The 23182-nt window shown below is 46.5% G+C and overlaps 6 protein-coding genes across 6 annotated transcripts; 2 read left to right on the top strand and 4 right to left on the bottom strand.

Annotated features, from left to right (window-relative positions):
* Positions 1 to 145: 145 nt before the first annotated feature.
* Positions 146 to 1976, top strand: CABS01_08291 (T-complex protein 1; the record flags this gene model as incomplete). Its single annotated transcript, XM_060541652.1, has 4 exons — positions 146 to 204; positions 289 to 1681; positions 1732 to 1905; positions 1959 to 1976. The coding sequence occupies 4 exons, from the start codon at positions 146 to 148 to the stop codon at positions 1974 to 1976; spliced, it is 1644 nt and encodes a 547-aa protein (XP_060402456.1).
* Positions 1977 to 2656: 680 nt separating this feature from the next.
* Positions 2657 to 4311, bottom strand: CABS01_08290 (FAD binding domain-containing protein; the record flags this gene model as incomplete). The annotated part of the gene is made up of 3 exons (XM_060541651.1): positions 2657 to 3607; positions 3669 to 4081; positions 4149 to 4311. 3 exons carry the CDS (start codon positions 4309 to 4311, stop codon positions 2657 to 2659), a joined length of 1527 nt encoding a protein of 508 aa, XP_060402455.1.
* A 5159-nt stretch (positions 4312 to 9470) lies between these two features.
* CABS01_08289 (uncharacterized protein) lies at positions 9471 to 11278 on the bottom strand (the record flags this gene model as incomplete). Its single annotated transcript, XM_060541650.1, has 4 exons — positions 9471 to 10661; positions 10723 to 10919; positions 10997 to 11097; positions 11184 to 11278. The coding sequence occupies 4 exons, from the start codon at positions 11276 to 11278 to the stop codon at positions 9471 to 9473; spliced, it is 1584 nt and encodes a 527-aa protein (XP_060402454.1).
* A 671-nt stretch (positions 11279 to 11949) lies between these two features.
* Positions 11950 to 14310, top strand: CABS01_08288 (cutinase transcription factor 1 beta; the record flags this gene model as incomplete). Its single annotated transcript, XM_060541649.1, has 4 exons — positions 11950 to 12343; positions 12410 to 12711; positions 12790 to 12870; positions 12979 to 14310. The coding sequence occupies 4 exons, from the start codon at positions 11950 to 11952 to the stop codon at positions 14308 to 14310; spliced, it is 2109 nt and encodes a 702-aa protein (XP_060402453.1).
* Positions 14311 to 14513: 203 nt separating this feature from the next.
* On the bottom strand, positions 14514 to 16466 carry CABS01_08287 (AMP-binding enzyme; the record flags this gene model as incomplete). The annotated part of the gene is made up of 1 exon (XM_060541648.1): positions 14514 to 16466. One exon carries the CDS (start codon positions 16464 to 16466, stop codon positions 14514 to 14516), a length of 1953 nt encoding a protein of 650 aa, XP_060402452.1.
* Positions 16467 to 18318: 1852 nt separating this feature from the next.
* CABS01_08286 (3-hydroxyacyl-CoA dehydrogenase type-2) lies at positions 18319 to 19704 on the bottom strand (the record flags this gene model as incomplete). The annotated part of the gene is made up of 3 exons (XM_060541647.1): positions 18319 to 18813; positions 18868 to 19123; positions 19700 to 19704. 3 exons carry the CDS (start codon positions 19702 to 19704, stop codon positions 18319 to 18321), a joined length of 756 nt encoding a protein of 251 aa, XP_060402451.1.
* Positions 19705 to 23182: the final 3478 nt, after the last annotated feature.

Raw genomic sequence — 23182 nt, 5'->3', positions numbered from 1 at the left:
CTTTTTTTTCGAAAGGCCTGCACCGTAGAGGAGGAGCTGCCGCAACCACATCATCAACACACAGGGTACACTCTACACTGCTGTTTTTGAGCCTCACGACTGACACCGCCCCGATTTACGAAGCGCATCAGGTCGGCGGCCCAACATGTCTCTCAACATCCCCAACGCGCCGAACGCCAACCTGTTCAAGCAGGGGTACAACAAGTGAGTCCCCTTTTTCCAATCAGGAGCTCCCCTCCCCTCCCCCGCCTTGGATGCCCGTCACCGACACTGACCCCTCGTACCCAGCTACGATTCCGAAGATGGCGCCGTGCTTCGCAACATCGACGCCTGCCGGGCCATCTCCTCGACGGTCCAGACGTCCCTTGGCCCCTACGGCCGCAATAAGATCGTCATCAACCACCTCCAGAAGATGATCCTCACCTCAGACGCCGCCACCATCCTCAGAGAACTCGATGTCGTCCACCCGGCAGCTAAGCTCCTGGTCATGGCCAGTCAACAGCAGGAGGCCGAGATGGGTGATGCCACCAACCTGGTCATCGTCCTTGCTGGCGAGCTGCTGAAGAAGGCTGAGGACCTGCTGCGTATGGGTTTGAAGACGTCAGATATCGTTACCGGTTACGAGCGTGCACAAAAGTTCGCTCTCGAGACACTCGAGGAGCTTTCTGTCGACAAGGTGGAGGATATTCGCTCGCAAGAGGAGCTCAGCAAGGCTATCCGCACCGTCGTCGCCAGCAAGCAGAACGGCAGTGAGGATTTCTTGGCCGACCTTGTTGCCGAGGCCGTCCTGGCAGTGCTGCCCAAGAACCCCGTCGGATTCAACGTCGACAACATCAGAGTCGTCAAGATCATGGGTGGTGCTTTGGAGCAGAGTCGGGTAGTCAAGGGTATGGTCTTCCCCAAGGAGCCCGATGGATCGATCAAGAAGGCGCAGCGTGCCAAGGTCGGAGTCTTCTCCTGCCCCATCGACACCAGCCAGACCGAGACCAAGGGAACCGTTCTCCTCCACAACGCCAAGGAGATGATGGACTTCACCAAGGGCGAGGAGTCGCACCTTGAGGCCGCCATCAAGGAGCTCCACGATGTTGGCATCAGAGTAGTCATTGCTGGCTCAACCGTCGGCGAGCTAGCCCTCCACTACCTCAACAGATTCGGCATCCTTGTCATCAAGATTCTCAGCAAGTTTGAGCTGCGAAGAATTTGCAGAGTGGTTGGCGCAACCCCCCTTGCCCGGTTAGGTGCGCCGATGCCTGATGAGATGGGTTCCATCGACGTTGTCGAGACCCTCGAGATTGGTGGAGACCGCGTGACTGTGTTCAGACAAGAGAACGAGGCCACAAGAACAGCGACTCTGGTCCTCAGAGGAGCTACCCAGAACCACCTGGACGACGTCGAGCGCGCTGTTGACGACGGCGTCAACGTCGTCAAAGCTATCACTAGAGACCCTCGCCTTGTGCCCGGCGCGGGTGCCACCGAGATCCAGCTCGTTGAGAGGCTGAACGCTCTCGGCGAGAAGACCCCTGGCTTGTCGCAATACGCCATTCGCAAGTACGGCGAGGCCTTCGAGGTCATTCCGAGAACGATTGCAGAGAGTGCCGGCTTGGATGCCACGGAGGTTCTTAGCAGGCTGTACGGAGCTCACCACAAGAAGGACGACTGGGCCACCGGTGTCGACGTTGAGGTAAGCGCAACGGTTTCGTTTGTCCTGGAATGCCACGCTAACCCTTACAGAATGACGACGGCTCTGGCACCCTTGACGCCCGTGATGAGGGCATCTTGGACCTGTTGGTCTCCAAGTCATGGGCCATTAAGCTCGCCACCGAGGCAGCCCGTACCGTCCTTTCCGTTGATCAGATTATTGTAGCTCGTCGGGCAGGTGGCCCCAAGCCTCCTGGTCCCAACCCTGTAAGCCATATCTTGTGCGTACATCGGCTATATCGTGCTGACATTCAGTGTAGAACTGGGATGAGGACTAAATGGGTATATACGGCGGCTGGTAATGGAGTTCATGTCGGTTTTGATGATCATAGACCACCCCAAAAGTCACGTCGAGATATCCCGAATAGAGTCCCAAAGACAAATGCAAGTACTCGAGCACGCCCACAGTGATGTCTCCCTATGTGTGAGGTTGGAGCCTAGTGGACGTAACAACTGAGGTCCAGGACAACGGAACGGTAAGTATAACGCATCGCTTGATTTACGAACATTGCGTGCTTGCCATCATCCGGTTATTTTTCAATGACTATGCTAGACAGTAACCCCCTTGGTCCACCTCAACATCGCCCCGTCGCCGGTGTTCTTCCTGTAGAAAGCATCATCACCGGAGATTCACCTCTTTGAGCAGTGCATAGATCAGACCGTTCAGGGCAAGGGTCATTCGGACGTTGCCAGACCGGTTTCGTTATCACTTTGGGAGATTAACGGTTAGGAAAGTATTTGTACTAATGAGCTCTCGTGAAGCACCTGACTCACTTTGCCCCCAGGGGAGGGGAGGATCGCCAATCAAGCTCACATCGGCGCCATCAAGCATCTCGCATGGTAGATAACATCATGGATGGAGCAACAACGACTTGGCCTGGTCGCAGATTCAAACCCACATGTCCTGTTCATCACATCCGCACGCGCTAGTCCTACTTTCGCATGTACCGGCCACCGCTCAAGCGTCGGCAACCTTGAAACCTCCCGGCATCAGATCCGTAAATACCCTAGCAGGGTCATACTTGTTGCGAATCTCCTTTAGGCGGTCCAGGTTCCCCGCGGGATAGCTCTCAAAGACAGGCTGGCCGACGTCTGCCTCGTTCAGATAGTAGAACGGATACATCGCCCCCATGGGTTCTAATGTCTCCCTGATTCTGGTGTTGAACTCGCTGATAAAGGTATCAAAGACTTGGTCGTCCGCCTCGTCCATCCAGCTGTACGTCTGCTCGATCCAGCACGCAGGCGACTCGTCGATGCCCTGCAACGCACCCGGTCGGGCGTTTGTGGCTGCGAGAAAGGCCGACGTGATGGGGTTGAAGGCGAAGCCGATGATGCCGCCAGGCGTATCCTTAAAGGTGGCGTTCGCGAGCTCGAAGAACATGTCGTGGGCGATGAGCATGGCCTCCTTATTGGCGTAGATGGGGAGCATGTGGAACCGCTGTCTGGAACCGTAGGAGCGGCCGCCCTCTTGGAAGGATGGCTCGATGGCCTGGTGGTAACGCCCCATGGGAAACGGGGCGAGGGATCTTGAGCTGTTGTCCGGGGTGAGGATGTCGCCGAGGAAGTCACCCAAGACGGCCGGATGAGTGGAGTTTCCGTTGTAGAAGAGCGTCGAGGAGTACGTTGGCCCAGCCGTTCCACTGACGTAGGTGATGACGGGTAGAACAGCAGCCTTGGGATCATTGTGCCCGCTGACGGCGAAGTTGTATACGCTGTCGATGAATCGTTGCTTGGCCTCTTCGCCGCCGTACGAAGGTGACGCGATCATCACGGATGGGGCACGGTGTGTCTGGAGATCGAAGCGGGTGACTAGGCAGAACGAGTTCCCGCCTCCCTGGAGCGCCCAGAAGAGATCTGCGTGGTCGTTGGACGGGGTAGCTTGTACGATGCTGCCATCAGCCAAGACGCACTTGCCCTCTTGTGTCAGCAATCTTGGAACTCAGAATGCTCGCGCGGTATGTCTCACACACCTCATATGCCTTGATATTGCCGTTGGTCGACGCCAGCCCATACTCGGGGCTGAAGAAGGAGATGCCGCCTCCCAACAAGAGACCGGAGACGCCGATCGGGCTGCCCCGACCGCCGAGGACAGTGATTTCCGTACCGTCGAGCGCCGTGTACACATCGGACCACCGGAGACCAGGGCCGATGGCCAACGTGTCGCGGTCGTCGGAGAGTTGGAGGGTCCTCATGTTCCTGCTCGATATCAGGATACCGGTGGCGCCGATGCTGCTTGCGTTGGATATGGGCATGTGCCCTCCTCCACGCATGGCGAATTCGACTTGCTGGTCCACGATGCGCTTAAGGCCAGATGATAGTTGCTGAGCGTCGAGTGGTGCAAATATGCAGGCCGGACGGAGCCAAGACCTCGCGGACCACGGAACTGGATATCGGGTGCCATGTCAGATTCACTTCTGGGCTTGGAAGAGTTCACAGGACGTTGGACTCACCTTGGACTTCCTGAGTGTAAGCTCCTTCTTCAGGAAGAAGAGTTGAGTTGCCAAAATCACCTCGGAGACCCTGGCAGACCTTGGTCGCCTTCTCTGCGCATGGTGTCTCTGTGACAACAGCAGCCGTGGTCAAACCCGCCAGTAAGAAGTAGAGAGCATGCATCGTGTAGGATAGAAGAGCCGCTGTAGTAAGTCAAAGTTCAGTAGCCGGGAAATGGTGTCAAGCTATGGATAGCCACGACCCCTGACGACAACTCCTGAGATCTTATCTGTTTTCGACAGCGCGTTGATCTCGTCGACTGTCCGATCATACCGCCGGTAGACAGTTGCTCCGGCGGGATGTCATCGCTCCATGTAGTAACCCAAGTGGCTTAGGGGGTAGAGGCAATTTCGATGACCCATTCTTATCATCTTACCAGTAAACTCAACATATCATGTTGGATACTTGACTAGCTGTCAGCCGAAGTAAAGACGAGATCCACTGTGCGGTAGTCGTCGGCCAGGCAATCTATCCAATTAAAATCATGGACACCAATACTGCTCTGGCCCATCACGTTTTCAATTTCGACAGAAGAGTTCGACACGTGCCAATAATCACGAGAAGCACTTGAATAGTATAGCAGCCTCGTGTATATCTCTGGAAGACAGTCGATGCTTATGTAGGGCTCTTCGCCATTGACGATAGTTAGCTACAAGCTTGCGAAGAACTATATGCAGCAAACGAGAAAAACCCGAAAGGCTCTTGGGTGTCAGAAACATCATCTCAGCTTACCAGGAATAATACCAACAAAGTTGAATTGCCAATTGTCGGACTGGAAGTTTCGGCATAGCGCCCTCCAGGCTGCACAACCCTCCAAATACCTACCTGTAAACGTAGATCCATAAGTTACCTCGTCTGCTAAACTACTACAATACTTCACGACGCTCAATTGTATTTTGGAGAGCTGGCTGTGGGAACCGAGTCGAATAACTTCCGTATACGATGACGAAGAACGAATACGAACCCGCAAGGCACATCAAAAAAAGTAATGCGACCTTGATCGGGCAGGGTTGTCTTGGTACCTAATATATGTTCCGTATCGGGCCAGCAATTGGGCCGATGCCGCGTCCTTGCACTCGATCTAACCCACAATTATTGGGACAACTCTTTCGAGTTCATCCGATACTTTGCGAAATAAATCTACTCGATCTTAGCGGCTTTACTTCTCATTGGTATCATATAGATCTGCAGCTCTTTTGCAAGTATCACAAGAACTCAATTGCCCTGGCCTAGCCACAGCCTACAGACGTACCGCGAGGCTCGTGAGTACATGGCTGCATATTGTGATACTAGATACCTTGTTGATCCAGAAAGGCATTTCCTCAGATCACCACGACACCACATGACAGGATTGCCTCGGTGCTCGAGGGTATTCCGCAGTAAGAGTGCCATGTCTGGTTCAACTTTGACGAGGACATGCTCTGCGTTGGGGACATATGTTTGGGCGACTTCAGGACTGTAGCTGGTCAAGTTCGCTGGCTACGACTTGAACGTTCCCTTGAACGAAAGCTTTTCTCGCACAGAATCGCTGTTGATCGGTAGACTGCTTAGAATTATTGCTGAGGTTGCCTGGAGGGCGTCCGGGCGGACTAATCTGTAACCAAAGACCTCGATTGAAGAGAGAGAGGAATCAGGATGTAGAGTTGCAATCCTGCGTTAACTACCTTACCTCGAGCGACGAGCAAGCACACACTGCATTTGTTTCAAAGGTGCTCTTTGCGATTGAGAGCCAGCCAACAAGTCGGGCCCTTGAGTCATTGGCGCTGAACACAGGTTAAAAAAGCCCATAGATTGGACAAGACAAGAAATTTGGGTGTTTCCAAACTTGGAGAAAGACGTACAGAACTTGTTCCTGTGTTCAGGTGCATGCAGCTTCAGCCTCAAAGGCAGAATAGCAAGGGTGATCTGCTTGAATAACTCCGTCTATCCTGCGCTTGTTTCGGGCTGTTCCGAAGCCTGACAAATATGTTACCAAGACATTGCCAGTGCTTCTACGAGAGGTAAGCTGTAGAGATCGTTGCATTGACTGCTAGATCAAGATAATCAGTCTTGAGACTTAGAAACGCCGCTGGGTGCCCCAGAACCCGGGTTTCCCAACGAACACCTTCTCCAAGAGGCATATCGTCATGAAACAGAATTGTTACGAGCATTCTCATGGTTACTTCTCGTATTTGATGCCTCAAATCTCTTATGAAGTTATGGTGTACCGTTGTGGGCGTTGTCTTGAGTAAACACCAAGTGATCTCACCGTAAAGGGGAGTATCAGCATCATCACGAGCTTCAACCATCACATACGACCATACCCATTGGAAAACTCGGGATCCCGTCCGCTCTCCCATAGATAAGCCAATGAGGGCCGGATTAGTAGTTGGGTCGGTGACGACCAGCGAATACCTGGTGTTGTATGTTTTTGAAGTTTCGGGCCTTTGTCGTGATCTATTTTGGTGGGACACAAGAGACGACTAGAGCTGGGGACCTGAGGAATGACGCTTCTCACTTGCATGCAGAAAATAATGTGATCGACGCCGAAAAATGATAAAGCCTCTTTTTAGAATAGAAGTCTTTGTAGCGTATGAGAGGCGTGTGTTACTACGTATACTTGTAACTAGACGCGGCTACCCCTTTTCATTCCGCAACCCACGCCCTATTCTGACTTAGGGCATGCGTCCTTAGAATAGTAACGTGATTCTATTGGTCGTGTATGAATTAAGGAGTGACCGAATCCTTTCTTTCCTCTACTCTGGTAAGTCTTGATACTAAGAAACACTTAGAGTGCGATTTGTAAGAGAAAGACATGGCTCAAATACTATGATGCTACTATTGAACCTTTCCTCTCCTTATTAAGTATAATATTAAACCCTGCTAGAGTTGCTAGTGCCTCTCGGTATCCCTCTTGATATTTCTTAACTCCACCTAGGTAAATTAATTGCTCTCTCTTCTGGCCTGGGATGTTGGCTCCGTTATACTACGTGTCGGTCAAGGGCATTAAGGTCTTGCTATTGGTAGCCTGGATTGCCTGCTTCCACTTCTCCTCGATATCCCGCTGTGCTTTAATGGACTTGATACCCTTTTTCTGGAGCTTCTGGAGAAGTTCCGTAATCATGTTAACCTGACTCTCAAGGAATGGAGGTCTATTGCTAAACGCCGTGGGTGCTAAAAAGATATGTTAATAGCCGGAAGGTAGCAAAGGTTTTGGTGTTGTAATAACGTACCCTGAGGCCCGTAGACTATGAACAGGTTAGGGCATCTATTGGAGCAAAGTCCTAGATGAGTGAAGACGCTGTCTTTCTACCGGTCTGAAAAGGTGATGCTATCTCTTCCTTGAATATTCATCTTGGTGAGACTCCCTGTCATGGCGTTAAAGCCTGTCGCCATTACAATAGTGTCGAATTCGAGCTCGGATCCGTTTTCGTGTGTAATTCCCCTCTCTGTAAACTCTCGTATCGGAGTAGCTTTGAGGTTAACGATGCTTACAGTGTCTCTATTGAGACACTCTTAGCAGTCCTACTTAAGACTGCTCCTCTTGGTCCTAAATGCGAAAGGTGCTTTCTTAGGTATAAGTAATGCGGCCTTGGCGGGATTCTTGACTCTCGGGCGGGCCTTCTTTGCCCAGAAGTCGTACATGAGTCTGTTGGGCTTCTCGTTAACGAGAAAGTCTCGGTAATTCGCCTGATTGAAGTTAAGACCGCCACGATTCCAAAGCTCTTCCCAAAGTTCTCCCCGTTCCGCATCACTCAATTCAAGCAACCAGGCCTCATGCGTCTCGGAGTCCTTGAAGTGAGCAAACCGGAGAAAACCTCCCTGAGATGCGCATTCCACGCATCCGCCGCCTCCCCCCTGACGTCGATCTTCGAGAAGCTATTCTGTCGCATGAAACGAATGGTCTTCCCGATCCATCCCAACTGAATACCCACCACCACTGGCATATTCCCGAAAGGCACTTGGGGTCCACAAACCGAGAACATGTCGGGGAACCCGGGGATCAGTGTACCAGCGAAGGTATCAACCTTGGATGTCCAACATTTTTTGAGCGACCTTCCTTGGGACCCTTTGGCATCTATCTCGCTGAGAGCCCCAGTGCCGGCGTCAAAGCCTAGAGCAAAGATGACCATGTCAAACTTATACTCCCCGGACCCCGTGACGACACCGTTCTCATAAAGATCATAAAGATCAATGCTATCGGAGGTGATGTCAACCAGCTGGACGTTGGCCGTCGTTATCAATGTTTCCACGTCTTGAGCGAGCTTCAAGAGATGTACGCCTGAGCAGACTACGCGGTCCGGTTCTTGGAGATGGTGCTGGACAGAATGAATACCATGATCCCCATGCTCAGGTTGAACTCTGGCCCTACATCACGACAAGGATCGCAAAGCTGTGAGAGTTCGACGACACTGGTTGGCGGTCCGAGCTCGAAGCGACGGGCTAGGAGAACTGTTGGTATCCCTATTACAGGGTAGTTGGTTCGAACCGTAGTTGACGAAGAGATCAATTGAACTATATGAATATCTGCGTAGTATGTAAAAAGGAGGTTCCAACCGTAGGTTGGGCTGGCTACGATAATCGTAAATAGGGCCCCCAATTGGCCCCTGCGCAGTCGGCCGTATGCCGCGGTCGAATTGGACTTCCAATCCGACAAGAACATCTTCTTCAGCTAAACCCCTCAATGCCCTATGTGCCGACCAAACTCAGTCGCTCACACCATTCTTGGGCTCCTATCATACCTAGCCTGTAATAGCAGACGGGCTTCTCATGGCCAATAATAGCCAGCCAGAAGTGGGAATGGTCAGCGAGCCACTATTTGGAAGTGCTTGGGCAGACGTGGATTCTCTGATTCCGGTTCTGATAGACAATGCCTCTAGCTCAGGTTACTACGACTTGCCTCATGTCCTATGCTCCGAGTTGAGGAAACGAGTCTGCTCCAACGTCTGCATGATTTTCTCTCATCTGAGTTTCTGCCTCAGACACAACATATTTGCCAGCTCTCCTGACCATCGGTGAACATCTCGATTGTCATCAGACAGCAGCACGTTGAGATAACCCTTCGTTCGATGAAGTAAGAATGGTAGGCAAAATGCCATCTAGGATTTCCAGTGCATTCGAACATTAGCTGGACAAAAGCTCAGGGCTGCCAAAAAGATTCTCGAAGCATCCAGCTCGAAACAAGGTAACCGAAAGCAAGCGTCCATGTCAAAAAAATCTGCGAGTGTGCTCACTCATTCACACTTCCAAACATATGTCTAGTTTCGATAGTCGTTCCATCGTAGTCCTCCAACTTTGGACCATTAAACATAACCTGAAGACCTTTCCACATGATGTACGACGCCATCATCTTTTGGCGTACTATTGATGTTGGAATCCATCTCATGGTCGGCAGCCTTTCTGTACTCCTCTTCCTCAGCCCGGGTAGCGTGGGTGTAGTGGACAGCCACTTTCTCGCCAAAGGCCTCGTTAATATCTTCGAGAGACTTCTTGGAAGTCTCGGGGAAGTAGAGAAAAATGACCAACAGGTAGCATGCTGTAGGTACAATGAGAACAAGGAAGAACCTCCAAGTGATTTTCTCCAGGGCAATCGGTGCGACCATGAGCATGACCAGCGATGCTAGAGCGCTGTTGACGATGCCAAAGGCGCTTCCCTGGCTGCGGATGTGGTTCGGGAAGATCTCTGTCAGATACACGAACTGCGTCGCATCTATGCAGCACCCAAAGAATGCGATGAAGAGATAGATGAAAAAGACGGCAGCATTCAGACCTGCAATGTTGTCTGTACCGAGATATCTGGCCTGCAAAGCGCATTCACAAATGAGCGAGACCAGGATGCCAGAGATTCCCACGAGAAGAAACTTGCGGCGGCCGAAGCGGTCGAGAAAAAGTGCCGTAATGATGTTTCCGAGGAAGCCAACTGTAACCCAGATTCCGAGAAGGAGCAATGGCATGTAACCCTTCAGGCCAAGACTGATGAACAGGAGAACGCCATAGTTGGCTAGAACAAGGGTTCCGGTGAGCTGGGCCCCCCACATGAGAATCATGGCGATGATGGTCCTCTTGCGATTTGGTGCAGTCCGCAAAAGCTCGTACCAGACGATGCCATCCTGGCTCTCTTGGTCTTGTTCGACTTGCCGTCGAATTTGGTGAAATTCCTTGGCAACGCGCTCGATGGAGGCTTCGTCGTTGGATGCATGCAAGCGTTTCAACACGATATGGGCTTCTTCGAATCTCCCCTTTCGCATGAGCCATCTTGGAGAGTAAGGTAGCATAAAGGACCCAGCAAGAAGAATTACGACGGGTGCTGCCTGGAAAGCCATGGGAAAGCGCCAAGGAAAGCTTGATGTAGAGCCGGATGCCGTGATGAAGTACACGCCGAAATTGATCCAAGAGCTCAGCGAATAGCCCACGCCAATCATTACACCATGTATCGACACCATGAACCCGCGGGTCTCTGGCGTGCTAATCTCGCTCTGGTACATAGGGATGATCTGTTGATGACTATTGCTTAGCAAAGTTCGGACCTGCAATTGCGTGTGGGTGGGGACGAACGCTGAACAGCATCCCGAGGCCAAATCCTGCAATGAAACGCGCGATCAAGAACATTGTAGTGTTGATTGATCCAGCGCAGAGACCGGCTCCGATGCTCATGATCGCGGATCCGAGCTGCATGCTGTGTTTACGAGAAAAGCGATCTGCAGACCAGGCACTAAAGATTGCTCCAAGAACGGCGCCTGCAGAACTGAGGCCTATGACAGCGAATGATAATTAGTCATTTTGGTTGAAAGCTTTGCGCGACGTCCTTGGGAAGAGCCATAGGCCGTACCATTAAAGGCTCCGATCAAGGCACTTGTGGTTTCATAGCCAGGGGTGCCCGGTGGTGCCAGGTTTAGTGATACATAGAACGATGGCTGTCCTATGATGGCTCTACGATTCCACCCCGTTAGCGACTCAGTATTCTCAGAGACAACACCGAGAACCATATACAGGTAAAGAAGAGGATCAGAGCTTACCCCATAATCGCGAGGCCATAGGAGCAGGCAATGGAGCCAATTGCAACAAACACTACAACCCAGAAGTTGAAGACATTTGGAATGAATCGAGCCATGGCAGTTACAAAAGCTAGGTAAAGGATTAGGCACGGACAAGACAGAAGATGATTGTTTGAGTAATTATCAAAAAAGATTGACGAATGGGGCCCATTCGCTCCGTTCCTGGCTGGAGAACGCTTCTTATCAATGAGCCCAGCCCAGCTCTCTTCGGTATCAAGGCAAGGTAGCGGCATTTCTGGCATGGCCCAACCCCTCAAAGGCAGTTCAGCTCGGTTCGAGACGGAGGTGGCTAGTGAAGGCGGCAAAGTTGTTCGATTGTCAAAGGCAACATCTATTCGATTTCTCCCACCGGCTCTCGAACCTGATCATACTGTGAATTGTGTGTAGACAATTACACCGAACCGCTAGAAATCAAACCAATCCCCACTTTTGGCTTAGCGTGGTTGTCGCGTAGGGCCGCGGCGGTTCCATGATTGCGGAGACGGAAAATTGCGGAGACGAGTGCGGGGAAGGAATCTGGGGTAAAGCGGTAAGCTTGGATGGCAAATGCTTGCACAAGGCCAGATCCGCGGCACCTTCCTACTACATATGTACCTCGGCCTGCTGCCGCTTGCCGAACACACTGCACCCCCCTTGCCTGTCATTTCCCAACCCCATGATTGACGAAGAGATGAGTTCGGCTCCGAAGACGTCCACCACCGGCAGGTCTACGCTGGCTGCTGCAGCAATGGCCGGCAGCACCAAGAGGAAGCGCTCTGCTATCGCATGCGTTGCCTGCCATCAGCGCAAGGTCCGCTGCAATCTCGCCGCTCAGGGCCCGCCCTGCACAAACTGCTCGGAGGATGGCAATGTAACCTGCCGCGTGTATGGCAGCCGGGCCCCGTCTGATGTCCCGCCGCCGCCGCCGCCTCCGATATCTCCGGTCATGCCGTCGCCCTCCAGCTCTTCACAGCATCTGCCTGGCCGAGGAGACGAGCACTCCAGCCCCGATCCGGAACCAGATCCGGGCCCATCTTCGAAGCGGCAGTATCGCCCGACCAGTATTGAGAACTTATTGTGTACCGCACATGACCCAAGTTATGCACATGGCACCCCGAATGCTCCTGTTCTCTACTATATTGGTTTGTTGTCTATTTCTTCTAGCTATTAGGCAAGCCCTCTCAAGACTGACATACTCGGGCGTACAGGCGAGTCTGCTGGCATGGCTTTGCTCTTCGACGTTTGCTATCCTTCTCGTCCTTTGCCAGGCAACTTTTACATCATTCAGCGACAGCGTCGTTACTTTCCCCCGGCACATATCACATCTCCCCTGATGGCGCGCCCGCTGCCTGAACCGGCGGCTCTTCATGACATGATTTGTTGCTATTTTCGTTACCTTCACCCGTATTTACCTGTCATCGATGCGGGCCGTTTCATTTCAGCATTCGCCAACCAGCCAAGCAGCATCAGCCCCCTCCTGCTGTGGAGCGTCTTATTTGCTGCCGCTACGGTAGGAATCTCCACCTCTCTTTACCCTGTTCCTATCCATGACCAATATGGCGACATTCTAACATAACACTTCATCAAGTTCGTCAAGCCAGAGCATTGGCAAGCTACTGAGTTCAGAACCAGAAAGGAATACCAAGAGGATATCTACCGGCATGCCAAGGTGAGCTTTTCCTCTGGATGGACCCCATCCGTTCCATAGCATGCCATCAGGCAAGCGGCAATGTTATAAAGCAAGCGACAACATAATCGCTGACAGTGTTTTGTAAAGGCGCTCTATGACAGCCAGATCGAGGTAGACAAGCCGACAATAATACAGGCTTGCATACTCCTCTCGTATCACCTCGTGGACCGAGAAGATCTGGACGGGCCATGCCACTGGATTGGAGTGGCAACCGGTCTAGCACACAGCATCGGTTTCCACCGAAAACCAACATGCGAACGGGTCCAATCTTCTCCATTTTCCCAGTCACAATGTAGTATTTGGGCACGTATCTGGTGGAGTCTTTACTCCCGTGAGGTCTGGCTCGGTCTCGGTTTTGGCAGGCCACTCCGAATCAACTCGGAAGATTGCGACTTACCAATGCCAGAACCCGCCGCAGTTCTCAACGATGTTGACAGCCTTCCAGCTACACTGCGAGAAACATTCATTCCTCGCGAGTTTGAAACACTTGTGCCTCTATGGATAGAGTTGCTGAAGCTGGCTATTGAACTGGAAACAATCTTACGACTCAACTTTCAGCCTGGTCAACCACCCGCGTCGCTCGCGGCTCTCGAATCACATTACAGTACTCTCCAGGCAATGCAGAACAAAGTCTGCGTGGAACTGATGGGGGAAACACCACTCTTGTTATTACATCGCAGTGTCCTCAAGATTTACCATGGAACTGTGTTAATTGCTCTTCACCGACCGTACCTCATCCCGTCAAAGCAAAGCTCAATAACTCCTCTCGAGCCAAGCAATATCCAATCGCTCGCGATGGACAGGTACACTACAGCCGCTTCGGCCATCACAAAGGCCGTCAACGACCTTGTACGCGCTGACCTACTCAACGTTTCACCCCCCACGCTCCCGACCTGCATCAATTCCGCCATTGGAGTACACCTCCACGAAGCGTGCCGTTCAGAGGGAATCGGCCGCCAACTTGCGTTGCGAAATGTAAACCTCCACATGCTTGTTCTTTCCCATCTCGGCAAGATTTACTGTTCCGCCGAGATACAGTATCGTTTCTTTCTCCAAATCATGAAGACGGCTGAGCCTCTTCCCTCGACTCAAAGCAGAAGAACATCTCGTAGGGGAAGTTGTAGTCATGCAGGAACAGCAGCCGTAGGTCCCCTACAAGCCAGTGAGCCGCAGGATGCTACTCGCGAAACAACCGCCTATGATGTGGTCACCCCAGTGTCTACGCAACCGGCATCTAGGGAGTATCAAGATGCAGTTCATGGCCAGACACCCTGTAATAGCGAAGGAGATGCGCTCTTGGGGGATGCAAACATCGATCACGATTTCTTTTTGTCCTCTACTTTGTTCAATATTGACTCAACTCCCTTCTCCGAGGAGGAAATGGATTTCTATAAGCAATGGGGTCTAACAAATTTGTAGAGAAAGTTCTAGACACTGTCATTAACATGTCTTTCGCCTCGGACGTGGGCTGAATGTTGAGTGATGTATTGTCCAGAGAAACTATGCCTCGACTGGGAAATTTGAGAGCATTGAAAAACCTCGTTCTCCTATCATCATTTCAAGTGTCCCAACTCTAGATGTCTCTGGTACACGAGAGTACACTCAGCATGTTTGATTCTACCTCACAGCTTGGAAACAGCTCGAGCTGTGATGTGGTCCTCGCGACCCTCCAAGACTTGAGCATACAATTCCGAGAGCCGGTCTCGATACAAGTCTCCGACTTTCTTCCGCTGAAGTTTGAGAGTTGGTGTCAGGGTTTCGTTGCCTACCGAGAACGGTTCGATGGAGAGGTCAAAGTTCTTGACACGCTCGTAACTCGCAAACTTGTTCGCCTTGCCCACCGCCTCGAGATCCTGGAATACCCGAGCACGCACTGCAGCATCCCCACACGCTTCTCTGATGGCTGGCAAGTCCGACGATGAAACTATACGGCCGAGGACCTGGGATGCAAGAGGCGCAAAAAGTTCAGGGTCTACACCAAACATGCCGATGGTGAATGCCTGCAGACTGTCACCATGAACAAAGGCCTGAGCGATGTATCTGCAACCAGATAGATAGATTCCCTCGAGGCGCTCTGGCGATACGTACTCGCCTTGAGCGAGCTTGAGAAGGTTCTTGCGACGGTCGACAATGGTGAAGCGACCCATGTCGTCGATTGATGCGATATCGCCCGTGCGGAACCAACCGTCTTCGGTGAAGCTCTCGGCCGTTTGCTCCGGGTTCTTCAGATACTCTTTGAATAAGTTGGGTCCCCGCAGCAGGAGTTCACCACGTGAACACGGGACATCTTCGATGGTGTAGCCCATCTCAGGCACGGAAAGCAAGCAGGCCTCTGTTGACGGTACGAGACCTCCGCAGTGTCCCGTGCTGGCATCAGCCCGATTTTGTGCCAATGCACAAGCGTACGTCTCGGTCATACCGTAACCCTGGATCACGCTAGATCCACTCACCACACTCAAGAACTTGTGCAATGCTGGGTCGAGTGGCGCAGAACCGGTAATCATTGTATGTGCGCGGTCGAGGCCCAGTGTGGCCATGATTTGCCGGCCCCAGATCCTATCGTGAAGCGGGTGCTTGTTAGTAGGAGCTTCTGCGTCTTCGAGGTTCGCCAGTTTGGTTGCCACAATGTACCTGCTCACAGCCCCTCGGATCCCGGAAGCTTCGAGTGTAGCCGACTTGAGGATACCGCCAAATCGGTTGTAAATTCTTGGGACTGATGGGAAGATAGTCGGCCGGAGGGACTGCAGACCCTCTACAAGATTGGAAATGTCGCCGCTGAAATATCCAATCTTGGCCCCACTGAAAGCACCGAGGTGTTCCAAAAGTCGGCCATAGACGTGTGCTAGTGGTAAATAGGAGATCATGACATCGTTGCCCGGCAGTCCCGCATCAAGGAGAGAGCCAACTGTCGCTGCGACCGAGCCCTTGTGTGTCAAGACGACGCCTTTGGGCGCCCCAGTAGTTCCCGAGGTGTAGTTGATGGTGGCTATATCATCCGGCTGTGGGGGCCGCAATGACCTGGAAGAGGCTGCGCCCAATTGCTCAATTTCTTTCAGCGAGTAGATCTGAAGGTCCAGCTTGAGTGCTTCTGTGATGGATGCCAACAGCCGGTTTCGCGACAGAGAGTCTTGGTTGTCTAACCGGGACTGAACATCGTCCAGTATCACTAGACACTTGAGCCCAGGCAAGTTCGGCTTTAGAGCGATCAGTGCTGGAACATGAGTGACAGAAGTAACAACGCATGTCAACTCGGCGTGACGGATAATGTACTCTGATGCGTCTGGGCCCAGCGTGTCGTATAATGAGACACTGAAGAGTGATTGCGACATGCATGCGAGGTCGACAATTGGCCATTCAGGTCGGTTTTCGCACCATAGCCCAATGCCAAATTGTGTTCCGCCCTTACCGACGCGCTCGTGAATTTCTACCAGACCCTTTCCGATGTTGTTCCTGCGTTGCTGGACAGTTTTGAAACTCAGCCACTCCCAAGGAAGATGACATTGCTGAACGAGGTCGTAGGGTCGGCGGCCCAGATAGTCTGACTTTGGATTGCTCTTCACAGTGGCCTCGAACATGTCGTGAGCCGTCAATATATCTGGGCCGATACCCTCCAACAATCCATCTGCAAATTGCCAATGTCTGTACACATTTGAGCGACCAGGTTGGCTTGTACCTGGGAGTGCGACCGAGTATGGCTGGTGCTTGGGTCGCGTTTCTCTGAGGTCGAGTATCCTTTGGACATGCGACGGTAAAGATGTTGAAAACACCATGCTTGCTTCGAGGCGACGAGTGCAATTCTAAGGCTGGAGAGTAGAATGAATTTCAGACAACATCGGGGAGGTGGAGGGCTTGCCGAAGGGAGTATGCGGGAGCGGCGCAGACCGGCGGCATGAATAAATAGTAAGTAGATACGGAAGCACGGATAAAGATACCCTTGGCGGATATGTGAGAACTCGGTTAGGTAAGGTGGACAACGGGACCATTCATCTGCCCCATGAAGTTGCCAACTGGAATTGCCTGTGCACGCCAGAAGAGGCAAAAGGACCTTTGCGCAAAGCCTCGGCTTGGTGAATCTATTACCGCTGCAGAACGCGAGCAATTGACTACCAAATATTCACTTGGATGTGCGACTCTGTTTTGCCTCATGATTCGGCCATGGCCTAATTCATCCGGCCTCGGGCTTCTTTGCAAGCCAATACTCCGTGGCTTTCTTGTAATGTTGTGGTACTTGGTGGCATTGGTTCAGAATTTCGGATTGACTGGCTGCTTCATCATAAAGGTTACCAGACCTCCAAGCAGCCGAATTCCTAGTCACGCTGGTCTACCAATAACCAGAGCAGCTTCAGAGAGGGGTTTCGCCCCATCGTGCTCGGCAGCATCGCTCCATGGCCGCGATCCCTGGTAAGCTCTATCATTCGTTGTCCTGCCGAGGTTCGGCCCATTTTATTCAAGACAGAGATCAGACTCGGCCGGTGGGTTAGATGCTGAGAGGTGCAGAATCGGCTCCCAAGTCCCCCACTGCCGGAGGCCTGGACCGAATTTGAGCGGGGCCGCTGAGGGAACCGCGGCACCGCGCAAAACCCAGCACTTGCTACGGATTGCTCCTATTTTGTCGAGCTTATACCATCTGGTTGAATGCAAAGCCACCGCAGCCGGACATGGGCCAACTGAAGTGCGATTCGCGATGAATGCGTAACTATTTTAAATATCACAAAGTACGCCACGAAACGACATTCGAGCGACAGCCACATCCAATGTGTGTTCTCAATATTGGTGTACTTCCATTTCTAGGATAGCGGTATTGCCTATTAGGGCGAGAAATTATTTCTATGACCAATCATAGTTCGCAGTCAGGTATTCCACCAGTGTCGCTCCAACAAATGTAAGAAAGCAGGCTATTCATGGAGGGAATGCGAGTATTACGTGTTATAACATTTGGCAAAGTGTCTGAAAAGTACTGGTGCGCTTTCTCATTCATCTCATTCATGAAGACTTGGGCATATCCATCTTCTCGTATTTGTGCTTCTCATCTTGGGCTTATTGTTGGGTGAAATCGTCCGTTTAGGAATCTCGGCTCGTCGCACTGATCAACTCGGTAGCAAGATGTTATCCCCACTTAGACCCAGCTATTTCTTTTAGGGGGCTTGGCTGGGAGCCATTCCAAAACATCACAGTCATGGATGACAGCTGATAAGTCAGGCACTATATTGGGTGGATGCTGCCTTGATGGGTAGCTTCATCTTCTCCCCAAGGCAATTCTGCCATTCGAAGCGCTGTAATCACGCATCATATGTCATCTGTTGTGCACACCTGTCTCATATCACGGAAGCTTGATCCATTTCGGGTCGTCGGATGTCTGCTTGTAAGGTAGGTTGTATTCGTTTCTCGGCACACTACAAGCGAACCGTTTTCATACTGGCTATCAAGTTACATCTTGCTCGGCATTCTCATGCCGCCGTCAAGTCTGATCACCGTCCCGTTGAGCATGATGTTTTCAATCAGGTGTACGGCGACTGCTGCAAATTCGTCTGGCTGTCCTGCCCGCTTGGGGAACTCCATGGCAGACTCCAAGCTTGTCCGACCTTTGCCAGTCATGCGCGATGTCATGGCGCTTTCAAAAAGCGAAGGTGCAATAGTAGCAACTCGAATACCAAATCGGGCGAGATCCCGGGTCATGGGTAGTGTCATTGCCGTGATTGCGCCCTTGGAGGCCGCGTACGACACCTGTCCCTTCTGACCGTCGAAAGCGGCTGATGAGGCAACCATGATCACGATTCCACGCTCTCCATCAGGTTCGATTGGTTCAACCTTGGCCAGTTGGGCTACTGACTGTCGCACTAGATCAATAGTACCTCGAAGATTCACGTTCAGCACCCAATCGACCAATTTGAGGTCGAAAGGGGCACCGTGTCTGTCTAGGATCTGTCAAAAGTCGCGTCAGTACTCCATTCCTTGCAGTTAAGAAGGGCAACTCACAGTGGCAGGCCCGCCTACACCAGCAGCGGCAACGACACCTCCAAGCGGCATCTTAGTTAGCGCACTCCATTGTGCAGCACCATTGACTGCTTCTGTGACAGATTCGGTTCGTGTCACATCGCACGGGAAGAATTCCGTTTGCGAGCCCAGCTTGTTCACAAGGACGGCACCGGCGTCTTGAGATATGTCCAAGATAGCCACATGGCCGCCTTTCTCGACGAGGTGCTCGACGCAGGCCTGTCCCAAACCGGATGCGCTGTGCTAGAGGTCAGTAATTGTCACGTAATAGGGATAGTAATCGTACTCTATAAAGTGCCCGTTACGTACTAAATTACGTATCTATTTTAAATATTATATAGTGGTTTTTTTCCGGCTTTATAGGCGCAAAAGATCGACCTTAACGGGATTACGCTTTTAAAGGAAATTATATAATACGGTATATTTTTTAACTATATAATATGTATAATATACCCTAAGTACGCGCTTAATATAATATAATAATTTTAATATAAAAACTATTATATAATTTAGGATAGGTAAGCTACCCTATAGCGGCGCTAGCCGGAAAGGTTAATAATAAAAGTTAATTATAAAGGTCGGAGGCGGCCCTTAACTATAGAAGTTCTAAACTTTAATAGTAACGTAGAGGTTTTTAAAAAAAGGGTTAAAAGGGCTAATATCTAGCTATTTATACTAAAGCTCGCAAAGATTCTTTTTATCCTTATTACTTCTAATATTACCTAAAGCTACTCTCTATTTAAACTAAATAAATTTATTAAATAACTTATTAAATAAACTTATTAAATAAACTTATTAATATATAAACTATTACCTCATTAAGAACCTAAAAATACTTTTTAATAAGTCCCCCCCTCTAGGGCTTAATAAATTCTTAAGCCCCCTTAATACCTTAGCTATTATAATTAACGTAAATATATTTAAAAAGTAGTATAGTACTTTTTAATAATATAAAATCTAATTAAGTAATAATACGAATACTATAAATAACTAGGTTAATACGGACGTTAAGATTTAGTATATTAATATTAATTTAGAACTTATATTTTATAGAGCTAGAAATCTTTTTAATATAGGTTATATTATAAATATAAAGGAATATATAAAGGGCCCTTTAACTTTTAATAAAAAGGAGTATATAATATAAGATCTAGCTACTTATATAGGCTAGTATTAAAAGGTTTTATATATATTAGAGTAAGTATAGCTCGCCCTTTAAATAGTTAGAAACGGGGGAAGGTCGGGAGCTATTAATAAAAAGAAGATAACGGTCGAGTCGGTTAATTATTTTAATTAATAATTAAGTATAGAGCGTAATATACTTAGTTTTCCTTAATACGTAATATACGGTACGGCCCTAGCGGATTGCTCTATCGGGGGGATCTTAAATATTATATATATAGACCTTTTTTTTTTATCTATTTCTACTTTAATAATTAAGCTATTTTTATTATACTCCGTATACTTATTACTATATACTATAACTCGTAATAATTATAAGCCTAGTTCTTAATTAAGACCTTATATTATAATAATATACTTATTAATACGATTTTTATAATTTTTTTAAAATAATTAACTTACTTATACTTATTTTAGCCTAAGCTAAATTAACTAGCTACGATAATTAGATTAAATAATTTAATATATTTTATATTATAAATAAAAGTATTAGGGTTTAGAAATATATTAACTTAGACGCTCTAGATTTTAATATATTCTTTAACCTTTTTATAGTACTTATTATACCCTTTAAATTTAAATAATTAGTTATAATTTATAATAAAAAAGAATTACGAGCTTACTAAGCTCGTTATAAAGCGTTTAAAAATAACTAAAAAAACTAAGAAATCCTCTATTAATAACTTTTAAATATAACTCTTAATACGAACTTTTTAACTTTTTTAAATATAAATAACTTATAGAACTAAGCTAGGTTTCTTTTTATAAAACTAGCTATATTATTTATTTTATATAAATAAATTTAATTTTATACTATACTTATAAAAAGAATCTATATACTTAAGAGTATTTAAAAATAATAAGAGCTTAATACTAAATATAAATAACTTATAGCTTATAAACGTAATATTATTAATATATATATTAAAATCCTCGCTTAGTAATTAGTAAAATTAATTAATATTATATTATATAAATATATATTTTAAAAAATTATTAAAAACGGCGCTAAGTTTAGTATATAGTAAATTATTAAATATTTAAAATAGGAATTTATACCCCCCGAACTAATAATAAAGAATACGATTCGAGAGGAATATTAATAAGTTTTTAATAAAATAAGGACCGGAATTAACTCTTAATACTAATATAAAAAGTAATAATTTATTTACTTCTGAGTTAAAACGTATAATATTTTAAAAATTAATAAAAAGATTATTATACTTAACTTCTTAGTTATAGTTAAGTTTAAACTTAACTTTATATAAAACTAACGTATATATAAAACTTTTAGTAAATTAATAGCTTTTAAAATATATACGAGGACCCTTAAAGAGATTATATATATATTTAGCTTAGTAACCTAGGACGTATATACTAAACGATTTTTAAATTAAAAAGGGGCTTATTTTATTTTTACTAAACGCTCTAACTTAGTTAATAACGTAAATAATAAAAATAACATTATATACTCTTATAATTATATATATTTATAATGCTTTATAATATATTAAAAATTAAAATAAGTACTTATAAACCGAAACGTTAATAAGTTACTAATACGAATACTAAAGAGCTATATAAAAAAAGTCCTTATTATTATTAAATTAAGTAAATAGAAATTACTTTATAGTAAGCTTAAAAAAGCTAGTTAATTAAGGAATAATAAAACCTTTAAAAAACCTAGGTTTCTAAGAAGATTTTTTAACTAACTTATAGCGAGTTTATTAATAAACTAAGACGAGGGCTACGTAGTTATTATATTTATAAAGAGTTAAGATTTAAAAATAAACGCAATTTTTAGTACTCTTATAAATAGTACTTACTCTTTTTTTTTAAAATATAATAATAAATAGCTATAAAATAATATATTTAGTTAATAATAAGAGCTTATTTAAACTTAAGAGTTACGTATTATTAAGTAATAAAGACTATATTAAATTAAAAACTACTATATTATTTATTATTATACGTAGTACTTATATTATAAAGGGCGTTTTAAATAGATCTAAGAAAAAAAGAACTTATAATCTAAAGCTTTAGAACGTCGCTTATATTAAAAGATTTTATATTAATATAGTTTTAAAAATCTTATTAAATAAAAGCGTACTTTAATACTACGGTCTAAATTATACTTTATAATAAAAAACGCTTTATAAGAATACTATTAAAAAGTAGCTTATTTAAAAAAATAATCTAGTTTTTTTTAAATATAAGCTCTTCTAATTCTATTTTTTTTATAAACCTTAAGTATATCTTATAGAGCTTAATTAGTATTATATTATTAATTAGTTATAAAAAATTCTATTATTTATATTAATATACTTATAAAAGGTTTAATAGCGCGCTTTTTTAATATTTTAAAATAGGTTATTTTAGACCTAATATTCTTTATTAATTACTATATAAAACTCGAGATATACGTATTAAACCTCTATTATAAATTAAGTATAAAATATATATATATTATTTAATACTAAGATAATAGTTTTAAAAGGACTATTTTTAAAAAAAGCCTTACGGTTATAATACTATATATACTAAGATCTCTTTTATTTTAAACTATCTCTTAGTAAATAATAATATATATTTATAATTTTTAATAAATATAATAAGTAGCTTAAGGGGTTCTTTTTAAGGACTAAAATAAAAAAGGAAATATTTTTTATATTATAAAGCCTCGAGGTAGTAATTTATTATTAAAAAGGGATTCTAATTTACTTTTTTAAAAATAATAATAAGACTACTTTCTTAACTATAAATATTAAATACGTATATAAAACGTAATATAATAAGCTAAGAATTAAAATAGAACTTCTACTTTTATATATAAAAAAACCCGTAAGTAATACTAAAAAAGTAAGTTAACTCGTAATTACTAAAGCTTATAAAATATACCTTTTTATAAACCTCTTTATAAATTTATAAAATAAAATAATACTAATAGTAATTTTTATTTATAATATTACTTTATAAGAGGCTAATAAAAAAGATTTGCTTATTATAATAAAAATTAACTAATAAAAGCGATATTAATACTAATAGTAAACGGGTTATTAAATACGGAATTCTAAACCGGTTACTCCGTATTTTAATAACCTCTATATATATAGCT

The sequence above is a fragment of the Colletotrichum abscissum genome, assembly GCF_030869225.1.
Source record: "Colletotrichum abscissum strain IMI 504890 chromosome Unknown Scaffold_18.1, whole genome shotgun sequence".
In the NCBI taxonomy this organism is placed as follows: domain Eukaryota; kingdom Fungi; phylum Ascomycota; class Sordariomycetes; order Glomerellales; family Glomerellaceae; genus Colletotrichum; species Colletotrichum abscissum.
The sequence above is the reverse complement of the archived record's forward strand: the minus strand, read 5'-3'. Positions and strand labels throughout refer to the sequence as shown.